Raw genomic sequence first — 19,303 nt, forward strand, 5'->3', positions numbered from 1 at the left:
TTAACCTGGTGGTTCAGTTCCCTACACACAATGGTCTGTGGCAGTGGAGTCTGCAATTTCCTCAGTTTACTGGTTGAACCAATACAACTTCCAAAATGCAGACTGGGGAGAGCTTCTCAGAAGTCCTTCTAAAAACTGTGGTTATCTCCAGAATTTAGTAGCATTTATCTTCTTTTGAGCATCTTTTTTTCTAAATTCCATAATTAAAAGATTTGACTGTCTAGCTTGACACTTAATGTCTGCTAAAATAGCAATTAGTTTTATGACAAAATGCAAAATTCAAAACAATTACTGTATGCTCCTGAACCTTCCTAAGTTACTGTGCTGTCAGAATAGAACTGCCACAGCAAAGGGGGATTTTGCAGAAGCTTTTATGGGGAAACATTTTCACAAACTAAAGAGAATCAATACTTGCAATTTATATAAAAATAAAATTTAAAAGGTGCTTTAGCTCTTAGGTGGAACAGAGGCATTGACTGTTAAAGAACAATTTGCATTTTCTTGACCAAGTTTCTATGTATTTTATTTACTAGCAAAAAATAGACACAAGAAACTAGAAAAAGAATAACCCAGAATTTCATGCTGTTATCTTGCTTGCTAGGTGAAATAACCATTGCTACTGGAAGGGTGTTGTGCAAGAAAAATGCTATCTGTTTGGATTTACTTGTTCTGTGGGACTCCCCACAACAGGCAGTTTTATAACAGCATCTGGTTAATTTTCCCCTTGCCCATTGCAGATAAAAGCGCCCACGGATACATAGAAGCCCATCCTTCGGTGAGTGTGAAAGTAACCCTCGACTTTCTTGGTGTTTAGGAATTGTGGAGCAAGCTGTGAGCTTTGCCTGTTGTGACAGTGCCAGCCTTGGAGGCTGAAAGAAGCTACGTTTTAGTGTCTTTGCTGCAGCAGAAAAGGGAGCACTGGCTGTTTTCTAATTTTCTGTTTAAAAACTTTTAAACAGATGAAAGTCTGGTTTTGCAGACAGAAGATTGCTTGCTGTTCTTAGCCATTGTGGAATATATAATGCTCAACAATATGCAGTGCTGTCTAATTAGCCCATTTTAATTTAGTTTTAACAACTCAGAATCCATTTCTATTAAATTTTATGATTTATCCTTAGTACAGCTGGATATGTAGCTGAATATAAATAAGGTTATAATTGATATGTAACTCACTGGAACCATTGAAAGAAAGTTTTAAATAATCATCCACTCTAATTAATACTGGATTGCCATAGCAATCCCAGAGATGCAGTCATGACATCCACATTAATATTGTCCAGATTTATTAGTGTTAATGTTAGTGCATTAAATAGCAAATGACTGAATGGGGATTTGGCCTTTATTTTCAAGTGTTAAGCAACTTAATTTTAAGTTTGTGATTACACAGAAGAGAGTGTGTATAATGAAATCAAAACCATCTTTGAATATTCACACTTCAGATTTTCAATTGATGCCACTTTCTTTGTCTTTAATAAAACACACTTTTAAAAGGAAGTTTGGGGTTCACCAGAGCATAGTAGAGCCTTCCAGTGGGAAGGTTTTCCAGTGGGTATGGACACATTGGCAGATGCTGTGGTATTTTGTTCTAGTAGATGCAGACAGGTGAGTCAAGATGTCAGCTTTCAAAAGTTACCGACTCAGAGAATGTTGGTTGAATGTTATAGTACGGGGAAAACAACTCCCTGACAGGATGGAGCAGTCATTGAAATTACTTTAATTTCATTTCACTCCTTAATGGGAGTCTGGCGTTAAATAATATGACATTGTATATGTTCTAGCTGCACAATTTAGGGCTGTCAAACCAAGCATGGAGCTCAGTGGAAAAAATAGTTAGAAGAATTTGACATAACAGAAATGTGATTATTGCTTTCTTTATTTTTCCCTTAACCATCTGCTATCCCCATGTATGCTAATGTTGCATAGAAAGCTATACACTGATCTAATGTATGATAAGTAACATTCACCTTTCCATTAGGACAACCCCTTGCTTGACAGAGTTGGCCCTTAAACTGGTGTTCAGAATGTCTGATGTCTCATTCCCTACTTTGGCCACATTAATAACCTGTTTCACCATTTGCCTTTAAAAGTTGAGTAACGGAACCGAGTCTCACAGAAAATACAGTGCTCTGTGTGTATCTATGTGACTGTGTGTTCAAGTACAGGTGATTTAAAGCAATGATACAGTCATTACTCAGCAAAACATGAAGATTAGCTCTTGCCATTACCTGCTTGCCATCCTTTGCTGGTATTTATACTGGTCCAAATTGATGCCATTTTGAAGATAACGCAAATGAGATGTGAATATTTAGAACAGTGCCTTTGACTTGCTTCAGTTCTCCCAGTGGCCTGTTGCAGCCAGCTTTAAAGCAGTTGGTAAACACGTAACAAGGCACCTTTTCAGCTTTTGGTTTCACCAGCCAATTTGTGCTATAACCCCCTGCCTCTGAGTAGCGGCTGTGGCTGGGCAGAGGGTGTTCAGCTCACCTAAATACCTGCACTGTGGGCTTTGGTTTACACGTAGACAGCTGCTCGGCCAGACCTCCCTTGCCTGCCCCGTATTTGCAGTCTGCCTGGAGGTGAACTACACCCTGGCAGGGGCTTTTCTCCTTCTCCTGCCTGGCAGCCCCAGCAGGACTGCAGGAGGCACCTGGCTGCTGAGAGGGTTACTGCTGCTCTGGGTAAGAAACAGGCAAACAGTGGAAAGATCAACCTGTTAACTTATGATTAGGTAAAGAGGAGGATGGTGCTGAAAAAGGAGCTGCTAAACAGGGAAATCCAGCACACTGGAAACAGGCAATAGGATTACCCTACGGGTAAAATAGTAAAGAAACAAATAGCCTTTCTCTCCAAAATCAAATTCCCAGCAAGACGATGAAGGAGTCTTTGCACTTTGAAGTGTGTTAATTAACCTAGCCAGTAGACACCTGTTAGCTTAATTAACTGTTAGCATTTCTGTAGACACAATGCCAAAGCAATTAACCAGCAACTAGATGTGATTTGTAGTGATATATTCAAGCATTACATTTTGTGAAATTAGACTTTCACTAAGCATGGGAGTGATTTAGTTGTTTTTAGCAAAAATGAAAAACATCAAGACAAATTAAGAAAACAGCACAGTAATTTGTAACCTTTAAATTGTATTGTGACCTGTGTAACTTAGAACTGAGGCCTGTAGGACTATAGGCGTGTCTCGATGGGTTTCTGATGTCTAAGTAGACTGAAGTTGTGTGTAGTTATCAAACCTTCCAAGTGCCAAAATGGTGACTGTCACTCATGCTTCTGTCTGTCCCTAGAGTACGAAAACAGCATCAGAACCCCCGCTAGCTCCCTCTGTTTCTGAAGAAGAGGATGAAGATGATGAAGAAGAGGAAGATGACAATGAACCTCCACCTGTTATTGCACCACGGCCAGAACATACAAAATCAGTAAGTCCCAGCTTTGGCTAGCTCTGTGTTTGGTGTAGTTCAGAGCTGGATGTTTCTGATCAGGCAGCACTTGCAAATGAAGACTCCTGAGGGCTGGAGTCATACCATGACATAGTGCTTCACCCAGGCCATGGACGCCAGGAAAATCTCAGTTAGTCATGGGTTTCCTGTGATTCTGATAGGGTCTGTGAATTTATCTTAGTTTGTGTCTTTTAATGCTGCTGGTAAAAGCGAGCAACTTTGTGCAAAGTATCTGTGTAGGTTCTCTGCCATCAGCGGAGAGAGCGGTCATCAGACGCAGTTCACACCCTTGCAGGTTACATGGGAGAAACTGTCCCCTGGAGGTACCTGTCCCCCTCCACAGATGATATAAGTAGCTAAATGAACAGCTCAGGCTACATCCTTAACTTTTATGCAACTGAAGTTAGGTGAGAAGAATCCTACACAGCTATGCATTTTAAAGAGAAGGTAGGTCTTTGTAGGACTAGAACGCAGCTCCTAATGGCCAGTCCACACAGCTTGAAAAACTGATGAGAAGTTAGTTTGACAGTTATGATCAGAAAAGGGAGATGCTCCCTGCTTCTATTCAGACATGTACAAACTGAAGTAATTTTGTTACCGATGAAAACATAGGAGCATCAAGCAACAAGACTCTGGGGCTCCAGACAGATCTACTTATGTGTCCTTGCAACACAGAATCCATTGTTTCAGTTGTCTTTCAAGAAAATTGAAAATGAAACTGGCCATGAAAAAGTGTAAAACTTGCCTTTCATTTTTGCCCATTCAGTTTGAGTGCTGGACAGCAAAACCAAACATTTTAAGAGTCCTGTATGTGGCAGACAGGATCTTCCTAAGGATTTGTATTTGAAATATGATCTCAGGGGCATCTCTGCAAGCCACCTTTATGACACAAATAATTTCTTGTCACAGATCTACACACGCTCTGTAATTGAACCTGCCGCTGCACCAGCACCAGCTAAAGAAGCCACCACTCCCCAACCTGAAAACTCCAACACAAACACTTTGTACAGAAACACAGACCGGCAGCGAAAAAAATCCAAGATGACAGATGAGGAGATCCTAGAGAAACTGAGTACGTATTCTGTATTTCTTGTCTGATAAAGCAATGTACTGTACGCACGTCTCAGGGTTATATGCACCAAATGTTCATCAGTTTGGTGTCACAGAGTCACTTACAAACTCTTATTGAGCTTAGAGGAAGTGAGAGAGCACTGTGGGTTTTCCTTCTGCCTCTGAGGGTTACTGTGGCTGGGCTGGATTTGCCTGTGCTTCCTTCTATGCTAAAGGCAAAAGCCGAGATTATTTCTGGTTGAGCAGAAGGCTGTGAGTTAGTGAATGACCTAGTGAACTCCTGTGTGCTGATGGCCAAATCAAACAGAATACTCGGGTTCCTAAATTCTCTTTAGACTCCTGACTTCTCAACAGTCATCGGAGCCAGAATACTTTGCAGAAATCTACTGGGGTTTTGTTGTGTGGGGTTTTTTGGGTTTCGTTCTTGGGGTTTTTTTTGTTGTATTTTTTTTACCAGTAGACAACTAGAGCACTAAGCTGATTCCTTCCAGCCTCAGGGAGCTCTCTTGCCACAGATATTCTATTGGTGTCCTTTTTGCAATTGTTGTTACTACTTCTACTAATATATCAGAGTTCGTTTTTATAAGAACTCTACATTTTTATCAGAGAGAACTCCTTTAAAAGAACATCAAAATTGACACTGTGAATAGAGAGGAAGAGGTGTTTTAAATGTGCCCCAAAAGAAAAAAAAATACTTTTATAACAAACCTTATTTTATTTCTTAGCTTTATGCTCATAAAGATGTATCAGAGAGACACATCAATGTGGCATGATGTGGTAAACCTGCACTGCAAGCGTTTCTCAGGAGCCAGCCTCCAGCACATCCACTGTGTATTCCTCAGATACATGGCACTTTGTCATAGCTAATTCCCAGCCAGTTAATACTATTAGAATCCTAACCATTGGCCCCAAACCCCTGCACAGATCATACTCTAGGAAAACACATCAAGCCCTTTGTGATTCTGCAGTACAACCGATTTAATCTGCTTTTTGCACGTAATAGCTGGTGGTGCTGTGTTCTCAGATAATGAATTGTTGGGTTCATAACATAGCCTAGTTTATCCTGTGTCTACCATTCCCTGTTAGGACAAAAAGTAGATTGATCTATACCTCCTTGTGTTTGATCTCAAAGCCAATAACATTTTGTCTTTAATGGGGGCAACTGCTTGTAAAGGGGTGCAGTCTGGCTGTGGCTTCTTCATAGTGATTGTGTCAATGCTGGTTCTTGTGCTATACCTACCTTTTTGTTGTACCTGCCCTGCTGCTGATGGCTGGTGTGACTGCAGAGGCTGAAGCCTTCCTTCGCTGTGAGATTTCAGCTCCTTGTGGAGGGTCTTCTGCATCTGTAGCATTTTGACAAGACTAAAAAGAACTGAATCTCTGTGCCATTAGGGAGTATTCAAGGGATAAGTTCAGTAGCTTTAGCTGAGGGCACAGTGAAATAAATGCCAGAGCAGATAGTTACGAGCAGGTATGTCAACATATAAAGAGGAGGAATTACAGCTTCTTCAACCAAGGATGAATGTTTGAGGTAGGCATCCACCATGAGATCTGCAGGTACCCTGCATACATGAATGTAAGTATGTGTATTGTTTATTCAAGCTCCTGTGTATGCCATGTTTGGGCTGAGCCCTCGAGTTATTGTGGATTATATCTTCGAAATGTTACATGCTTTCATGCTTTTTTCTTTCTTAAGAATTTGATACCCAGTGAGCAAGGTCTGAAGGTCTGCCTTGGGCAAATTGAAATGTGGACAATGAAAATCTTTTTGTGCTTTCATGAAGCTATCTCAAAGCAGGGGTGATGCTTTTGTGTTACAGGCTTGGGCTATTCAAGTATGTGTGGTGGTTGTTTTTTTCTGTTTTGTTTTAACTTGTATGACTTCTCCACCTTGCCTACTTCCCCCACAACTGATGTTATGCTGATTTTAGGAAGATACCCCCTGCCCTCTTTTATCTTAAATTTCTTTCATAATTCTTTTCTGCTTGAAACAACTTGGGTTTTTTTAGAACCACTTTCATTACAAGTTTTACTAGGGAATAAAGCCCATAATATTGAGATAAGATCAAAAAAATTTCTGTCTGTAATGAAATCATTAATTTGTTGCACTGTAATTAAAAAACAGAAGTGGCCCAATTCTGCTTTCTTATCCACTTAATTTAGGACCAAAAAAAGTGCTTAAATACATCAAAATAGCTGATATATTTATATTTGGTCCAGAGCAGGGAATGCTTCTCTGAACTGGAGCTGTCTACCAGTCACTTTGTTGATTTTAGTGCTGTCAAATTTGATGTTCATTGGCTTAAGCACAGGAAACCAGCACAAACAACTAACTTGTGAAAGCAGCTACTCAAGGTTTGAGGAAAAACTACAGAAATCTGAACTGCAAAATGAGTGGCAAATTTGGAAAATTCTTTTTCAAAATATTTGTTCTGCAGTCTTTTTCTTTATTCTTTTCTAACATAAACTTCCATGAACTTCTGATATCTGTTGTGATAGATATACAGTTCCATTAATGAGCTGAAAATAGCACCTGGGCAGACAGACACTGACAGCAGAGTGTTTTTCCTGTTGTCCAGCCCATCCCGGGATGACGGCAGCGTTTGGTTTAGTGCTGCAGAGTCTCGTGGGGATCCCTGCCTGGGGATGGTTAAGCTCAGCAGTGTGAGCAGGAGGCTGTGCTTTCTCATCTCACATGCCTTCTTACAGTCAGCTCAAAGGGGCTCCCAGAGTCCCCTGGTCATATTCTTCTTGACTGGAGGGCTATTTTGTTTTGGAGACCTACCGTAGAGAAGCAGAATGAAAGCTTTGTCCTACGTTATACGTTTCAGTGAGGTAAAACTGCAAGAAGTTAACTGGGTCCTGAAAGCATTATGTCCTTGGCTTGGACTCCAGACAATCCAGTTGCTCTGACTCTTGCAGACTGGCACAGCAGGGCAGGGCCCCTTCAGGTGACTTGAGGCTGTGGTGGCACCCTCGGCCAGTAGGTGGGTGCTCACACGGCCGTGGCACTGGCCACGGTTCCTGGAGTGCTGGGAGAAGGGAGTGAGTACCACGGGGTGAAGGAAACCTCTCCTCCTGCAGCTCACATTAGCGGCCTTGCCAAGGCCAGCAAAATTGTTTTAGCAGGCAGCGGACCAGATGGTGTTGATGCCCCGTCTTCTTGCCGTGCTGGCAGGCAGGATTCCTGGCTGGGCATCCAGTCAGATGCCTGTTTGGATGCTAAAGCCCCCTGCTCCAGAGAAATGGCCTCGACAAGGGAGAGGGGTGTTTGCTACTACTTCTAGTGAATTGCTGAGTTTTGCTTTGGGTGCTCAGGTGAACAAATAAGTACGTGTTTGTATTTGTGATTCAGGAATATTGCCAGATCAGCCAAACAAAATATGCTGGGAAATGTTGGAAGTCTTTCCTCCTGAACTAATCTTCTTAAAGTATTTCAGTGATGTATGTTCCAAGATAAATCTTTAGAAGTCATTTGCATTGAGCCATCACCTTAGGCTTCATTGTATTTATCTAGGAAACTACCGGACCAGAAAAAACAATATTTTTTTTAATTATTCCTTCAGTTTTGTTTGAGCTTATCAGATTTTGGCTCTTTCATTTGACACAAACATAGCATCCTAATTACTGCCTCCTTTCCTTCCCGTTCAGCCTGCCTACGCCTCCGAGTGGGCAGGAAGCTGCCAAGCAGTGCGTGCTTTAGTTTGAGCTGTCAGGGGCACAGGAGCTCCGTGGTGGCTGATGGAGCCGGACTGTCCCGGCCCTGTCCTTCCCACGGCTGCAGCCCAGAGCTGCCGGGAGGCGGCAGCATCCCATCTGGCCTCAGCCAGCCTTCTGAAACCCATCCCCTGTACGCATGGTATTATCAGCATCTCATTAGTGCAGCTGTCTGTGTAACACCAGTGCCTGAGGAATATCGCTGGCCTTGTTAGCCATCACGGCAGCGCTTATTTGTGTGCAGCGTTGAGGTTGCGAGTCAAGTGCTAGTTACCCATCTGAGTCAGGCTGAAGGCCAGCAGTGGGCTTCTTAAAATGGCAAAAGCCAGGTCTTCCTGAGAACTTAGCCTGGCAATGAATTATGTGGATCGTAGTTCTTGAAGCCCTATAATTATTGATTGTAACATGAGATGCTGTTCTTTGAAAACATAAAGGCGTTCTTTTGGCAAACTGCTGAAAGGTTGAGAAGACTGCCTCCTGGAAACACTTTGCAATATTCTTCCTGTTCTGAAAATGGCACCTGTTCATAAAAATTGATTCCAGAACCCAAGGTGCATTTAGTCTTCAGAAGTATTAAACCTTCTGTTGAATCACACAGAGTATTTATTCCTGAGAAAATAAAGTCTCTGTTGTTCCAGCTCTCATAGTGTTTATAGACATCAAACACTTGCATTGGTGGTGCTGCTTTTCTGATATTGGTGTCCTGTGAATGTTTCTCCATGTTCTTAGTTTCCTGTCAAGTTTACTCTCCAAAGGGCTGTAGAAAATCAGTTTTCATGGAGGCCATCTGTGCTGTGAAGCTGCCTGTATTGTTATTGTTGTTACCCAACTGACTACAAACAGCTGAACCCCAGACAATGGGGCTTCATTTCTGATCTGCTGGAAGGTGGTGTTTCTGTTATTAAGTGAGCATCTTTAATTTTGTTTCTTTCAGGGAGCATTGTGAGCGTAGGAGATCCTAAGAAGAAATACACTCGATTTGAAAAAATTGGCCAAGGGTAAGTCCAATCACAGTTACGTATACAAAAACATGGGCCAGGTATTTTACTGGTGTAATATTAAGCATGAAGTCAGGCTAGCTCCAAACATGTTCAAACGCTGCATTTAGATTCTCCTGTCTGTCAGTACTGCTCAGAATTTATAATTGTGGCCAGAAGGTATTGTCAAAGGCAACTTGATGCTGGCAATGTCTTGACTGCAGCAAGGAGCAGGACCTGGAAGATCCTGCATGTGACAACTGCTTGCTTCTTTTCTTAGGAAAAATAATTTGTGTGTATCTCAAAATAATATAGCCATGCTAAAGAAAGGGAAGAAACTGTATTGCCTAGAAGAGCAGCTTACCACTGAGAGTTGTCAGATAAATAACGATTCTCAATAGCATCTCTTTCAAATATTTTGCTAAAAAAATATTCAGTGATCAGGATTATAACCACATAGTTTAGAAACTGAAACAAAAAATTAAATAATAAGCTCTGTTGTCTAGCAGATGTGGTAAAATCCAAAAATTCAGTAATAAACATAGTGTCAATGCACAGAGTACATGATGAGAAGATGCATCACCTGCCTGATGGCAGACCACTTGAGGATCCTGCAGGTTTTAGGATTTTACTGAAAATAGTCAACCAAACTATTCCCTTTTGAAACTCAACTTTGCTTACTGTAAGTAGGATTGATTGGAAATTTTTTCTATGTGAGGAGGCAAGAACAAAAGAAATTACGTCAAAATTAAGTATCTGACTGGTATTTTAAATACGGAGACAGACTCCGCCTCAGTCAAAGTGTCCTTGGCTGTGTTGTAATGGCAGGAGGACTAGCACTGTTTGTGTAACACCAGGATCACACTGCTGTCAGTGCATGACAGGAGCTGTTTACTGACATCAGGAGATAGTTTTCTGCCTTAACTCCTTATGAGGTTTGAACTCGGAGTAGCTTGTTGCTGACCTAGAACTGATAAGTACTGCAGAAAGCCAGACACATTCATCCTCTTTCTCTGGCAGGCTTTATCGTAGATATATCTTGTTTGGTAGGGCACTTGTAAGAAGGTGTTTCTGCTCCATTCATTGTATAAAAACCTTTTCTTAGATTCCAGCTCACTTTCTTCCTGAAGCTTTGGTTCTTATTGTCATTTGTAAAATGTCAGTGGACACGTAGAGCTGTGTCAGTCTCTCAAAAGATAAGTGTCAGCTGAAGAAGTGAGAGTCAGAATAAACATGCGTGTGAAGCAGATTGTTGCTGTCACTGTGAGAATATGACCATCACCCTCACAGTCTTTTATTTTGACAGTCCTAGGAGTGAGCTTGTACAAAGGTGTCTCAACTGGTGGAAAGACAAGTGGCTAATATCTGGCCTAAAAGGGTACCCAAATTGATTTCCTCCAGCTTTTAGTACAGCCTGAAGATTGCATGCCCTTCTTACAGAGGAGTGAGTGTGCTGCCATAACCAGCTCGTGACTGTAATGCTGCAGGTCAATTTACAGTGACGGGGAAAGATCCTAAAGAAAAAATAATCATCACAAAGGTAATCAAACAGGGTGATCAGGAGGAACCAGCTGCTGCGTGGCTGGGCTTAGTGAGTCTGTCTGCAGCAGGGCTGGCTGAGACACACTGCCTCGGATGGTGCTGGTGTGCTTAGTTGATGCAGGTGCCGGTTCCCGAGCTGCCCGCCTTTGCAGTGAGTTGGGTACAGTTATGCCAAAGGCACTGGTAGCATTGGAAGTGGGTAGTTTTTTAGTAGCTGTTAATGAGTGCACTGCAAGGCAGCGAGAAACGTGGCTGCTCAGAGAACTGCAGGTAGAGAGCAACGTCTTACATAAGGGAGAGCAACTCAACCAGCATGTAGCACTCCATGGCTTCCTACAGCTGGTAAGGTCCTAAACAGTGTGATGGTTTTACAGCCACTTTGCAGGGCACGGCAGCCAGCAGCCTGTGCTGAAGAACAGGCCAGCTTCAGTGCTGATTCTCTGATTTGTCATCTGTCTCCAGTTGAGGACTAAAAACGGTGCTGACACTAGAGGAAACTTCGTTAACTAGTGCTTGATAAAGAAGCTGTGTTCGTTCAAGCAGTGTTAGCTCTTGCTAGGAAGACAGGTTAGTGTGGAGCCATGAGCAGCCCGGGTGCAGGTTGGTTTTTTTCACTTGCACTGCACTGCATCACAGTGACACAGATCTGATTGTGGGCCCTGGTACTTGCTTAACTGCATTAAAACTAAAATATTACAGAGGCATTTAAAAGTTAGATACAGATCAGAAATTACAGTTGCTTAGAAGTAAAAGTTCATAATGCAGAATTGCAGAGCCCTTGCAATTAATTCACAGCTTTACTTAAATTACTCACCTTTATCTAAACTCCTCACAGATGGCCTGGAGCATACCAAAAGCATCCTAATTTAAATAAGCTGTTTTTAAATAAATCCTGTCAGGACTTTGCTCAGGAGGTACAGCACAGTGTTAGCAAGTCTGAATAAATGCTGTTGGCTTTTTATGAAAACAAATTGGATTAATCTCGACAATTAGTCATAGGAAAATGCATTTGCATTTATATTAAAAGAATACATAGCGTGCCCAATGAGAACATTGTTCTCAACACAGACATACAGTCTCTGGTGCCTGTTGAATTAAAATGCTTCAGAAATATTTCAGCCTGCAGGTAAACAAACAAGCCAGGGGATCATGTAAAAATGAACAAACTGATTATGGCGTTTTCAGTCAGTGGGACACTTGCTGGGTGCGTGTTCCTGCATCTCAGAATTCCTGCCCTGACTCTCCCTGGTCTCCCTGCCCATGCAGACAGGGCTTCTTAAATGCTGGCGGTATAAACCTGTGGTTTCGCTCAGAACGAAGCCCCATTAGGGTTTATGAGCCCACAGTTGCTTTTAAACCTAAAGGGATTTCCTCTGATTGTGGCCTTTCCGGCCCTTCGCATCATTACACTGGAAGAACCTCTTCTAACAAGAGGCAGATGGCAGTCAGACTCCCACACTGTCTAGTTCTGCAGGTGAACATGCCATTTATTTCTGGTGACTCTGCAGCACAACCTGTGTCTGCCACAGAAGCAAAACATACACACCACGAAGAGTCCTTCTCCTGTATGGGGCACCTAACAGAAGCAGCTGCTGATGCTCTTGACGCACAAAGAAGCTGAGTAATTCTCCATTTGTGTGTGAAACAATCTATGCCTTAACCTGCTCTGGCTGTGGCCCTGCAGGATGGCTGGAGAATAGTTTCCTTGCATGAGCCTAGCTCCTTTCCTCAAATGGCTGTCATGTGTATTCAGGGTTCTCGGAATGACTGCATGGTGTTGCCTGAATTTTGCAGATTGATCCAAATAAGAGGTCTGAGAAAGCACAACTAGAGTGAATGTTACGTTCTCTGGGAAAAAAAACAAAACAAAACAAAACAAAAACGCCACTCACTCCCTAAAAAATGGGAGAGGGAAAAAAAAAAGCAAACCTGGAGAAAATGAAAAAGAATTAAATATATTAAACATATTATTTTCCAGTTGTTGTAGGCCCCCCCCCCCCCCTTAAGTTCTGAACTAAAATAATTTAGTATGTACATTTGAGATTTGCAGCAGCCCATTTTTTTCATGTTGGACATGAGTTCTGTCTCGGATACCCTGCAGGCAGAGGGCTGGTGGGCAGCTGTGCTGTGCACTGCTGGCTGAAGGAGTGGGTGAACAAAGGTGTTTCTTAAACACTACAGCCAGCAGAGATCTATCTGGGCTTGCTTTCACTCACGGGGACCGAACTCCTTCTCATTTCTTTGCTGCTGTTTTGTTTCTAGGGCATCGGGAACTGTTTATACAGCAATCGACATCGCCACAGGACAAGAGGTAAGCGTCAACAGCCCCAGCGGACTTTGCTTTCCCTCTGGCACAAACTGTGGATGGGGCTTTTGGGTCACCAGTGGATCTTTACTGCAAAGGCTGTTCCTCTGGAGCACAGGCTGGTGTCAGCCTGCAGAATACCCCTCTTGCTAAGACTGTTCCTCCTAAGCATGGACTAGTGTCAGCTGGCAAAATGCATCATCTGCAGCTTTTCAGTGAAAGCTTTTTAAGGACAATGTGGTTCTGTGCCTCAGTAACTGAACACTTACTGTTGCTGTCGCTTTCCAGCAACCATTAGACTGAGGTGTTGATTAATGGCTGAAAAGATGCCTGTGAATTCCTGGGAGGAGGTCCTTTCCCCTCTGGGATCAGTAAGAGTCTTGGTGATCTCTGTGCTTGGGCTGATGCTTCACCTATAGCTTTTAAGGCCAATTGTAAGAGAATTCTTTTTTTACTTGCTCTGTCTTCAGAACAGGTCAGTGCTCTCCACAGTATTGTTGATCCCAGCCTGGTACCGTGTTATATCATCCCTGAATGGGGATTTTAGTGGAGAGAAATCTGTAAAGAATTCCCAGCAAACTTTTGGGCCTTATAAAAACAATATAAGTTTTATTGCCAATGTAAATGTATTGGTTTAGAAATTGTTATATCTCTGTTCCCCAGTGTGCATGAAGTTGTTCATTACAGAGGATGTTTGTCCATATATCCAATTTAACTGTGTACATTTACAGCATAAAATCTGCCCGTGGAGCTGGCCAGTGATTGGCTAGTAATACAAACAAAGCAATACAAAATCTAAAGATCTGTCATAATGAGAGGTCTCGGGAGAATCCTAGGGGTGGTCATAGATTCCCCTATAGGAATAAATACCTTCATTATTTTGCTTCATTTTGGACAGACTTTGTCCTTATTAACTACAGAAAGAATGCAAGCTGGGAAGCAGTATCTTTCAGAGAAGGACTCACTAGCTTTGTCTTAATTACTAAATATATTAATGCATCAACTAGCTGATGGAGGCTGCCGTCATTCGGTGCCAATTTATCTTAATCACAGGTTCAGACAGTAATACTGTTTAGCATTTTTTCCATGATGTATTTAATCTTCAAAGTATAATGCAAGACCTAATTAAGGAGAGGCCATGTTTAGGATGCAGTTTTGGTTTAGTCATACTGAAGCTGGTTGATACACACACAGACAAATGAGAAGACTCATATGAAGAGCAAAGATCTCTCCTAACAATACAGTCGTGTTTAGGTCCAGTGTCAGTGACAGCCCATTACAGCCTGTGAACTGGTCACAGGGAAGTAGGGGCCAGGGGGGGAGAGAAAGATCTTGAGGGAAAGCAGTGTAAATGCTGGTGGTCCTTGTGGCAGCTGATTTAAAGTGGCATCTTAGCATTCCTTTCCTTTTCCAAGCCAGAGTTTTTAAATAAGTACAAACTGTGCCTGAAAGTCTGGCTGGAAAACCAGGAATGAGAGCGGAGGGGTGGTCTCTTTTGTGCCATGTCAAGAGCAGGACTAGACAGAGGGGGAGGCTGGCCAAATAGACTATGGAGGCAACAAGAGGCAGGCTTTAAACAGCCACAAGACCACATCTCCCCACAAGATGCGTGTTGTGTTGGAACGCTCTTCTGGGACCGTGGGGGAAGGTGCATTTGTAGGAGTCCTGGGCTGGAGCAGAGCTGGATGGCAGGGAGGGGAGCAGGGCTGAGCCAGGACAAAAATCTAAGCAGAGACATGGTGGCTGCCTGGGGGAAGATGGGACTGGGTGGAGGAGCCAGGGGGAGGCAGAGGCAGGATGGCTACAGTGGTTCAGAGCAGAAGGGGTCATAATAGTGAAAATAGACACGGTGGTGACTTAAAGAACCCCGTTGCTCTTTGGGGCTACAGCTTTTCTGATTTATGACTTCTGGCTGTCAGCAAATACATCTGAATCTTGCTGGTGGTTTCTCATCCACCCGCAGTTCTGCACTATGTAACTGCTCTTAGAAAGAGGCCTGCAAGGGATCTAGAAGCCCTAAGCCCTGCTCATAACCTTGGATGTATCTGTAAGATACCATAAAATGGATTACTTTTTTTTAAACCCAGAAAATAACTGCAAATCTAAACTGTGTTAAAGAATATTGTTTCAAGTTGCAAAATCAAAATTCAAGAAGTGCTAGGATTGTAATTTTGTGTAACCTTAATGATCTTTTTAGTACGGCATTTTATACGTAATAAATGTATATGTTTTCAGTTGTGCAATCAAGGGAAGAATAGTAGTTGCTAAAATAATGATAAAAAATCATATAGTTGCTGAAGTATTACCAGCTGGTTTATATATTTTCACAGTAACAAAATCACTTCCTGCTTGCAAGAAGTGCATGAATAATAACAGTGGTGATAAACTAAGTCTGTTTGAGAAGAATGTAGGTCCAGTGAATGTTGTTAGAGATTTGTGGTTCAAAAGACCGTTTTTACAGATTTTACAGGGCAAAATGTATATGGCCATGTGTTTGGGAACTAGTACCCAAGCTAGCAGAGAAATAGAGTGTTGTAATGTAAGATACTGAGCTCTTATGTCTAATCAGAAGATAGTTTGGCACAGCTCTGCTATGTCATTCCAGAAACACTCCATGTTCATGCTGATCTCATGCAACAGACTATTCAAGTTAATGGCTTTCAATGTCATTTTAGGTGGCCATAAAACAAATGAATCTCCAACAACAGCCCAAAAAGGAACTAATTATTAATGAAATCCTGGTCATGAGGGAAAATAAGAACCCCAATATTGTAAACTATTTAGACAGGTAAGTAGTTCTGGTACTATCCTGTGAATGTTCATTTACATAGTGCAAGCCAAAGATTAAAAAACCCCTTTGGTTACTGGCAGAAAATTGACCTCTTTATCTACTCATATACGATGTATGGGAGAGGACTGCATTTTGTCTGCATTAATCTTTTCTGGCATATATAGTTTGAAGACTGTTTTCAAAAGCCTGGATCACCCATATCTTACTAAAGCAACAGCCTGTAAGTTCACTACCTCCATGTTGCTTTGTTGTTGGTTTGGGTTTTTTTCAGTTGATGATATTTTCTGTGTCTTATGATAGTACTGATAAATCATCATAGAAATTATTCTGGGCTGTTCCCACTATTTTCCATTGCTGTGGATGCCAGAAAGACTAGGTTCTTGTTTTCAGAAACATGTAATTTGCCAGTTTTTAAATTGTTTTTCCTGTTTCTGAATGTATTTTCTGTAAGGTTTTCCAATTTCTGTCCTCAGTGGTACACACCCTCCTGCCACGGACAACTATGAAAGTTGTGTTGCCTTGTTCCTGGAGTTAATCATGGAATTTATGTGCTAAGATGATGAACGATGATGTGATATGTCCTGGTTCAAGATGTATCTTTGCTGTTACTAAACTGCGTTTTTCACTTGCTTGCCATCTAAGATGTCCAATTTTTTACTTATGTGCCTTTCTCATTTAGACTGCACAGATTCTAAGTACTGTGTAGCTTAGAAGAAATGTCTATTCATTTTATTCTGTCTTCATTTAAAAATGACCTGGAATCAAAATCAGTTGTAGTCTTTCTCGTTAGGTAATTCAGCTGTGCGCTTTCATCTGAATACCATTGTTTCCTTCTTTCAGCTACCTAGTCGGTGATGAACTCTGGGTGGTTATGGAATACTTGGCTGGAGGCTCTTTAACTGATGTTGTTACAGAGACGTGTATGGATGAAGGGCAGATAGCAGCTGTCTGTAGGGAGGTAAGGAATCCCACATGCGCTTCTGATTACTTGGACTGGAGGGTACTTCTAAACAGGTGGTAAGAACATGAATGATTTCATGTTCAGAGTTTTGTTTCTGTGTTGCTTTTTCAATACAGAGAAGAAGGAGCATCTTAAGTGAACTGCCTGCCAATATTGCTCCGTTTATTATACTATCTCTTTTTTTCTTTTTTTCCTTTTTTTTTTTTTAGTTTTACTATTCTCAACTTTGCCTCTTTAAACATTTGCCTGGAACATGTCTGTACTGCATTCCTTGCTTGTAAAAGCAAACACGCTGGTGGCAGAATTTTAAAATAAGAGCAGAGAAAACTCAGAGACTCATTTATCACAGTTCTCAGCTTAAAGGATAGTATTCCACCCAAAATGGTGTTTGTTTCTGGAAAATGACTTAACAGGCTAGTTCCAAATTGGCTGTAGAGCCTAACAATAAAATCTTCATCATGCAGCCTCCCACCACTTCTTACCAAAGGAAGGGACTTTTCCTTTTTTGGCAAACAATAGATTGTCGTATGGATGGGGATAGCACATTCATTGCAGCAGCAGTCATGCTGTCTGTGCTTCCAGGGGGCAGTCTGTAACAATAATTGACATTTCTCTTTCAAAAGCTAATATGCCTTCATTTAGAAAGTTATTACTCTAATAGTGTTGAAGCAGCAGGCTATTCCTTTTGACAGCACAACATTCTGCCATTACTCACAATTCATCTAGAAATTAAATATTTTAGAGCCATTTCCTTTCTTGTGTGATGAAATCAGGTCATTAATTTTTACCCTCATGTTTCTTTTTTATCTATCAGTGCCTGCAAGCACTGGATTTCCTTCATTCAAACCAAGTGATTCACAGAGACATCAAAAGCGACAATATTCTTCTCGGGATGGACGGATCTGTCAAATTGAGTAGGTATTCTTGGTCAGGCACAGCCTTCCCAGGATGTGGTGTGGGGCTGCTTTTGACTGACTGCCAGTTACCCAAAAGTGATGGCCTCTGGTGGTGCACTGACCACTGCTGCAAGCGAAGAGCCCAGTTCCAACCTGCACAGTGGTATTAGAGGGAAAAGGCTGTAAAGCGTGGCTTTGGTTTGTGTATGTTCCTTCCAGAGGGAGGGAGTTAAAATCTAAAGCTTCAAGTGAATAAAAGCCACTGCATGAAACCTGAGGGATTTTTTTTAAGTGGCCAATTCAATATTTCCTTGGCTACAGCAGTGAGTAAAGAGCATGGCTGCTTTTCCAGATAGATTCAACAGCGCATTCTCAGGCAGGTGGTGGGGACTTCTCTTGCTTCGTTTCATAATTCAAGATGGCTTTAACAATATTTGTTTTTCTCCTCAGCCGATTTCGGCTTCTGTGCTCAGATCACCCCTGAGCAGAGTAAACGGAGCACAATGGTTGGGACTCCTTATTGGATGGCACCAGAAGTGGTGACAAGAAAAGCATACGGCCCCAAAGTGGACATCTGGTCACTGGGGATCATGGCAATAGAAATGGTGGAAGGAGAACCTCCTTACCTTAATGAAAATCCTCTCAGGGTAAGTGCAGATAAAATCAGATACTACTGTCTTTCTAATTTGTCCCATGTTTTGTCTCCTGTGAGACAAAATCACAGTCACATCCGCTTGAACTAGTTCCACCAAGGCCTGCTTCTAAAAATGTCACTGGAGCATATCAGCATATACCTCAGCTTTGGTTACATCAGTGGGAGAACCTCAAAAGAGAAGTGACATGTAGCCAGTTCAGAAATGTGCCATTTTTGCCTTCAGTGATGCTTGGTTTTGAGCTTTCTTGGAGCTGTATCTCTGAATGACAAGAATTTTTCAGCAGCAAGTTTATCCAGATGGGGAATTTTTATAAAAAGCATTTCAACTCTATCTGCAGGCAGAGATGTCTCCTCAAACTCAGAGCAGTGCCAGTTGCTTACCTGAGCCTTTCGGGAAGTGCCACTGGTTATAGTAATGCCATAATTATTTATTACCAAGTACGTTTATAAAAGTATGTTTTAGCACAGATGTTTGTAGTAAACTAATGTATTGCTAATGTTTTGAAGTTTTGAGTTTTATCCTAATCTCTTAAAATGAAATGACCTGTTGTTACACCAAATGAGCGTGTCATAGTAGAGGAACGTATACAAAGATAAAACATCATGACTGATAGCTGAAACAAAGTTAAACGATGCACAGTTAATTCCAGATAGGGTGGAATTTCTGAGGAAATTAATTTTGGCCTATGTGTGTACATACATAATTTTTGTTAAGGATAGAATTAAAATAGAGCACAACCTCTAGCTTTTTTCATAGCAGTGAGGCTGTGCTCTCTCTGGTCGGTGGCACCCAGACTGTGTGCTGCAGACTGAGAGAAGAAACAACAGGATGGTCAGGAGACAGCTCCAGCCACGTTACGTGAGAAAGGAGGACAACAATTATGCAAATTTCAGTCTTCCACTCTTTTTGAGAAAAGGTTGCTGAGTTTTCTTGGAATACTT

The 19,303-nt window shown here is 41.8% G+C and overlaps 1 protein-coding gene across 2 annotated transcripts in view; it reads left to right on the forward strand.

Annotated features, from left to right (window-relative positions):
• PAK3 (p21 protein (Cdc42/Rac)-activated kinase 3) overlaps nt 1-19,303 on the forward strand; it is a 41,633-nt gene that overhangs the window by 12,521 nt on the left and 9,809 nt on the right. For both annotated transcript variants that reach the window (XM_014955162.1, XM_014955163.1), the window contains 9 exons: nt 738-775; nt 3,294-3,425; nt 4,356-4,518; nt 9,169-9,232; nt 13,016-13,064; nt 15,734-15,846; nt 16,690-16,807; nt 17,625-17,724; nt 18,157-18,353. In XM_014955162.1, coding sequence (XP_014810648.1) covers nt 738-775; nt 3,294-3,425; nt 4,356-4,518; nt 9,169-9,232; nt 13,016-13,064; nt 15,734-15,846; nt 16,690-16,807; nt 17,625-17,724; nt 18,157-18,353 — 974 coding nt within the window. The remainder of the gene's footprint in view (nt 1-737; nt 776-3,293; nt 3,426-4,355; nt 4,519-9,168; nt 9,233-13,015; nt 13,065-15,733; nt 15,847-16,689; nt 16,808-17,624; nt 17,725-18,156; nt 18,354-19,303) is intronic.

The sequence above is a fragment of the Calidris pugnax genome, unplaced genomic scaffold (assembly GCF_001431845.1).
Source record: "Calidris pugnax isolate Ruff unplaced genomic scaffold, ASM143184v1 scaffold38, whole genome shotgun sequence".
Classification (NCBI taxonomy): Eukaryota; Metazoa; Chordata; class Aves; order Charadriiformes; family Scolopacidae; genus Calidris; species Calidris pugnax.